The sequence below is a fragment of the Temnothorax curvispinosus genome, unplaced genomic scaffold, assembly GCF_003070985.1.
Source record: "Temnothorax curvispinosus isolate PA1 unplaced genomic scaffold, ASM307098v1 QBEX01018102.1, whole genome shotgun sequence".
Taxonomy (NCBI): Eukaryota; Metazoa; Arthropoda; class Insecta; order Hymenoptera; family Formicidae; genus Temnothorax; species Temnothorax curvispinosus.
In genome coordinates, this window is record NW_020227882.1 from 1 (window position 1) to 6,510 (window position 6,510).

The 6,510-nt window shown below is 31.2% G+C and overlaps 1 protein-coding gene across 2 annotated transcripts; it reads left to right on the forward strand.

Moving 5' to 3' along the window:
* The first annotated feature begins 1,934 nt into the window (after positions 1-1,934).
* LOC112468119 lies at positions 1,935-6,305 on the forward strand. 2 transcript variants are annotated; one of them, XM_025037159.1, is made up of 5 exons: positions 1,935-2,098; positions 2,766-2,970; positions 3,851-4,048; positions 5,122-5,226; positions 6,013-6,305. In XM_025037159.1, exons 2-5 carry the CDS (start codon positions 2,857-2,859, stop codon positions 6,283-6,285), a joined length of 690 nt encoding a protein of 229 aa, XP_024892927.1. In that variant the 5' UTR covers positions 1,935-2,098; positions 2,766-2,856; the 3' UTR covers positions 6,286-6,305. The 2 variants fall into 2 exon arrangements, with proteins under 2 accessions (XP_024892927.1, XP_024892928.1); XM_025037160.1 differs by having other exon boundaries at positions 1,951-2,004.
* Positions 6,306-6,510: the final 205 nt, after the last annotated feature.

Below are 6,510 nucleotides of genomic sequence, written 5' to 3' on the forward strand. Positions count from 1 at the left end.
TGCTTGATTTTAAGAGATTTGAAATTGCTCAGCCTGGTACCGCAAATTCTTAAGAATCATGGGTTTATAGTTGAGGGCGAGAACAATGTATTAATCAAAAGGTATTCCAATGATACAAATGGGACGCTATGGTAGTTATGCGGGAGAAAGTAAGGGATACAGAATTAAAATAAAAAAATATTTTATGAAACACCTACCCAACAAAATGGTTTTTAGACAACTATTAAAAATAAGAAACGGAAAATAGGCATTTTAAAAATGGTTTTAAAAAATAAAAATGTTTTTTTTTTATATTTATGTTTTTATATTTATTTATATTTAAATTTTTATTTTTTATTATTTATTCAGTCCGGATCATAAATAGAATTTTTCTCTCTAATTTTAATTATCATATCAATGGTCCTTATTATTTTACTTATTATTATTGTTTATTATTTATATTTCTTGTATATTTCTTGTACTATTATTTCTTATACTCAAATTCTTATTTCTTTTAATATAAACTTAAATTACAAAAATTCAATTTCATAAACATTTACATATGGGATTATAAAAAAGGTTTGCTTACATTTTGTTTATAGATATTTAATTATTCTTTTAAAATTACATTTTGATTGCATTGTTGTTTAGAAGTGGATGCTTTAAAAAAAAAAAAAGCGCGTCTTACATAGGAATTAAGTATCTATGAAATATTTTTTAATTATGTTATTCAAACTTAAGTTTTGCGAAGCCAATATAGTGGATATCATAAAAGTAAAAATTCGACTATTTTTAATTTTGATATCCGCCATATTAAACTCTGCCATTTTGAATTTATCAACTTTAACATCAGATTAGTATTCAGCGAACTGAAAAACCCTTAAATTTGAATAACATAAAATAAAATATCTCATAGGTCCTAATAATCGCGACTTTGACGCAATAGGCTCTATGCTAATCAGCAATATCTTTTTTATCTATTAATCATAATCGTCACAAGAAATTCTTTTTAAGAGTTAAAAGTCCTAACTACATACTTAATTTTAATTGCAATAAAAGTTCTCCAACACGTCACATATCGTAGTGATAATGTGATAAAATATGTACATTAAAGTAACTCTTTTTTTTGCAATTTTAATTGCTAATTTCTCAAAATTGTGACGTAATAGAGCAATTTAGTAAACGGGACCGTATTTCACTAATGCTCCCGCGTTTAAAACTACGGGAAATGATTATACTTGTTCTTGTGCACTTTTTTTTGTTAATCGCGATTAATTTTTAGTTTGCAAGAAAAATGCACTTAAAGTACAAAATTTAAATGTAAAATAGTTTTTGAAAAAATGTATTTTAAATGCAAAATATAAAATAGGCATTTTACATTTTGTATTTCCATTTCAAATGCATCTATTTGAAATGATGTACATCTCTGTGTAGGCACCTATATTTAGGCAAGTATCCCATCTCCAGGAACATGACTATTTACAACGCAGCAACCTGAGTCTATGTTTCATTTGGACGACTCTTATATGTTCCAATAATCAACTAATCTGATATTCTTTTCAGAATCATTCATTTGATCAAACGGTCAGAAAATGAAACCTATCTTTGCAATGGATATCACATTATTGATGCTATCGTCCACAGCAAATTTGATCCGAACAAAGTGATAACAATTAATAGGCTTTAATTAATAGGCTTCCCTTCTCTTCGAATGGTTATCAGCGGCCTCCTGCCTTCTGGTTCCGCCTTCGAGATCGTTTCAAGGTAATGGGCGACAGCACACACCACTCGGCGATACGTAAATTCTTATTCTTTATTTTTTGTATCCTTGTTAGTGGTGGTAAGTGAGCGCCGCCCGCGCAGCGTTACCACGGCTTATGCATACGTAAAGCGATAATGTAAACGCTATATAAAAGCCAGATAAGAGACATTCGCGAGTCTTCCTACTCGCGAAGACTGCGAGCTGTCAGTCGCGCGTTGATCGTTACCAGCACGTGCAGTTGTTAGATAAGAGATATTAGTTATGTGAGTGCTGCCGCGTTTGATACCGCGATAATTCTTCATTCGCAAAGTTCTCCACTCGCGATTCCTCATTAACGCCGAGCGCGGAAGAAGTTAGGTAGGCGCGTATTGGTGAATTTACTTACTTCTGTTCCTCCTTTCTGCTATCTTTTTGCATAAGAATCGCGCAAATAGAGATTGTTACGTGCTTCATCTGGTTCCACGAAATTTGATACATCCACATCAAAATTATGTAGGATCAGTGGGTGGCAATTCTTGCATTATCGGTTTCCTCTAGGTTTATAATTACGCGTATAATATCAATTTATTTTCGTTAAACTTCTTACTAATAGAAACCAGCAAGAAATCAGCCGTAAAAACAGATTTCCAAAGCCGTTATTATAAGAAAAAGACGAAAACAATACAATGCTTGACGTGAGAATAAATTGCAGTACACGCATTAATAGATTTAGCAGATCAATCGATACGCTGAATATATATATATATATATATATATATATATATATATATATATTGTATAATTAGATAGGTATTAATAATATATAAATATATTTGCATCGCGAATGAAGGCATCTGTTACGAAACATTTTAATCATTCATATATTGCAGTTTTTTTTTTAAATATTTGTCAAGTGCTAATCAGTAGGCGACTAATGTACTTTTCTGTGCTTCGAGGACTGATTTAATTTGCAGTTCTGATTTACCTAATCTCATTTAAGATAATACGTGTTATATAAAGTGTGATATTCTGTGCTATGATCCAGGACAAATATCCATAATTAAAAAGAAGAAGAAGAAGAAGAAGAAGAAGAAGAAGAAGAAGAAGAAAGTATCTTTAGTCTTCACGACGAAGACATGACAACTACTGAAACGTGCAAGATTAAGTCGACGACCAAGGACATAGGTCGCAGAAATGTTGTTCCCGTAATCCACGTTCGAGGAACGCACTACGAGATCGGCTTCGACATTGTAAGGATTAGATAATATTTATTCGATGATGAAATAGAGATTTTGCGAATGCACAATGCGTTTCTTCAAATTAAGCATTGCCTTTCCCCAAAAACTCTTTCAGAGTTCGAAAATCAAAAAAACTTTTCTGTTCCATTTTTTCGAAAGTTCAATCTTCGAAAGTTCAATTTTCGAAAGATCTGAAGAATAAGAAAGTTTCGAATTTTGTATTAATGTATATAATGAGTGTGTTTCATTCTTTTTAAAGAAATTTTGTGTTATTTTTACATATAATAATTGTTTTACTTTAATATTTAGAATAATAACAGTCATTTTTTAGTGTAATAATTATCACATTTTAATTTAGCATATAATAACAGATACTTCTATTCACTCGATTTGTTTCGAAATTCGATGTTGTCATTTTTAGTGATAAGTCAAGCGTGTCCTATTATAATTTTTTCTGTATTCTTTAAATGAAAAGAAGATTGTATGAGAAATAAGCATCTGTCAGCGACCAATGTAATTTATATAGTGACACTTGTGTTCGCATAGAATATCGATAACGTAAAGCACACATGTAAATTACGATCGCCAATGCAGCTTGCAATGCAGTTTTCTCATGTCTGATCCAAAGGAATGAACTCCGATATGTTACACGCGATTTAAAAAGGTGCATAGCTAACGTCTGAACGACGTTAAGTGTAAGGTGATTAGACATGGATGGAGAGACAGTAAAAAAAGGAGAATGGTCATTGGCGTGTTATTCACCCGGATTAAATTCTTGTTGTTCTACATATAGTTATCACGCGGCATTGGTCAATGTAACGCCGTGTGTGTTCGATTAATTTTCGCATTTACAAAATTCGTTCTCTTTATCCTTTGTTTTTTTCTGCATTAGGGACGCACCTTCGCCAAGATAATCCAGGATTTCGTGGACGTCTATCCACCGCTGAACGAGATTTATCTGCCGCTATTCGTGACTGAGCAGGGCAAGAAGGTTTATAATGAAACCCTTGACGCGGTTAAGAAACAGTTCCCGCAGTATTTGAGGGAAATCGAGGGAACGGCGGATGGTGCGAATGTACCGTTTCACAAGGTATGAAAACTAATTGAATAAGAAAAGGAATAAAAAGATATTAATTATATCGTCTTGAAGATATAATTAATTAATTGAGGCCATTGATGGAAAAAGGGCACATAGACTTATGTGCCCTTTTTCCGTAAATCGTCTAAATTGACTCAGGTATATGTTATATATATATATATATATATGTAATATACAAAGGACATGTTACTTCTCTAATGTTTACATTACGTAGATACTGTTGTACTGCCGCGCGACCCTGAAGATTCGCGCAGCGGTGTGTCATTTTAAAAAAAGATGATGAATATATCTTTATATAACTCATTGAAGCTACAAGTGACAAAAATTATACATTCCAACTTATAAAATAAGTCTTATTTAAAAAATTAATTTTTTTTGTTTATTTTTCTATTTAATTTTGTATTTTTTATTTAAACAATATGTAAAAAAAATTGTAAACTAAATAAGTGATTATATTTAATTAAATAAACAAAAAAGACCACTTTTTTATGATTTTGTGCTCTATTTATGGAAAAAGAGCTCATAAACCAATTTTTTAAAACAATTAAAAATAAACAAATATTATCTTCAAATTATGACTTTTGTTTTCAAAACGTTTGGAGGACACCTTACTACACTTTTACTACACCTTTAAAAAAATTGATTTTAATTGCATTACTTTTTATTGAGTAATACTGTAATGAAAACTTTAAAATCGATTTTTTCGAAATAGCGTTTTGACGTATGTGCCCTTTTTCCATCAATGGCCTCAATTATTAACAGTAAAAACCGATCGAGCAAAATTACAATTTTTTATTTTGACCATCTTTGATTAAAAATTAAATAATTAAATCAATTTTCTCTTAACCCCTGCAAATTTCGTTTGGTTTGTTTACATTTAAGAAAGAATAAGTATTATTGGAATAATAATAAAAATTAAGTACTTAATAATTAGCAAAAGGATTGTGTTCGACCCAACTGGCAAATTTTATTGTTTACAATACGCACAATAAGTACTTAAATAAAAATTTTCATTGTTTTTATGATTTTGCAATTAAAACTAAGGCATAATATAATTATCGTAGTTGTTTTTGATGCATCTGGACGACATTATTTCGAACGTTACCGGAATGCAGGGAAATGCACTTCCAGTCGGTTGTTCAACCATCATATGCAACCAATCAGGACATGTAAGAATGATAATAAGTCAGAATAGATTATAGTTTATCTTACTGTGTGTGTATGTGTATACATATAATAAGCACTCAAGGCAAAATCGCGAAGTTTAATTTTGTTATTACCTAAATATAACATTAATAAAAATGTATGACAAACAACAGCGATAATCACCTACAACAAATAATTACTATATCAGATAACAAATCAAGAAATAAATAAAAAGTTCCAGTTTTCTTCGGAGTAAACTCAGTCGACAGATATTTTATTTTTCACTGATATGTGTCACATAATAATTATCTGTTGTAGTAATTATCTTTGTATTATCTCGATATATATTTTAATCACTATTATAAAATGGGAAAATTAAAAGAATATGTACGAATATAGTAGGATAATGCCAATTTAGTTTTCTGTGAAAAACAATAGTAATAATACCGGAATAAATTATCAATTTGAAACAACTTCTTCCTTCGTAAATCTCTTTGAAACGATTATTGTCTTATGTAACCAAGTACAAAACCACAACCATTATCTCATCATGACGTTATTATCTGAACAGTATTCGCAAATAAATTATAAATATTTGCATATCAAGTCCAAAGTCCGTATACATGGTATAAAATGTTATGTATTCTACTCTTTCTACTTCTTACTAATTATACTATTATTATATTATTTTATTCTATTTATGTCATATTATTTAATTACATGAGATTTATTTTATTATTCTTATATTTATTTACTTAGTTGTTTATTTTTATTCCGTTTCCGTGATGCGCGCTTAATGAAAAGCACAGGAGATCTTGGGTCACAACGAGGATGCCGTCAGCGATACCTTGAACCACTGGTACCTCGTAAGTGCTCATGTAATCGAGGCGGGTTACAAGGAAGAAAAGTTCACTTCGTTGAGCTACGCTGGTTTCCTGCCGGGTTACACGATGGGCTACAATTATCACGGTCTCGTTTATAGCATCAACACCCTCAGCGCTGCGGTTCTGCAATCCGGCAAGACTCGTGAGTTTTATTTCAATAAAATAATGAGTAAGGACTCTCGAAATTATAAAACTTGAATAAAGAATGGCTATGAGAGTCAGACGCAGTTATCTGTGCGTGATCAGTGATCAAATCACTGATTTATTCCATGTGTATACATTCGACGAACGTTTCGGCTCGGGATTGAGCCATCTTCAGCGAGAAAAATAATTAAATTACTCTCCCTCTCCAATCCTGTTGAGCGAGCTTCAGGACTCGAAGATCCAAAAACAACATTGACTATTAGATTGATATCTGTAATA

Bases quoted from the DNA above. Each gene is read 5' to 3' on its own strand.
- LOC112468119 (XM_025037159.1), top strand. From the start codon at position 2,857: ATGACAACTACTGAAACGTGCAAGATTAAGTCGACGACCAAGGACATA. The intron at 4,049-5,121 runs GTATGAAAACTA...TAATTATCGTAG, and splicing joins CGAATGTACCGTTTCACAAG to TTGTTTTTGATGCATCTGGA. The intron at 5,227-6,012 runs GTAAGAATGATA...TGAAAAGCACAG, and splicing joins TATGCAACCAATCAGGACAT to GAGATCTTGGGTCACAACGA.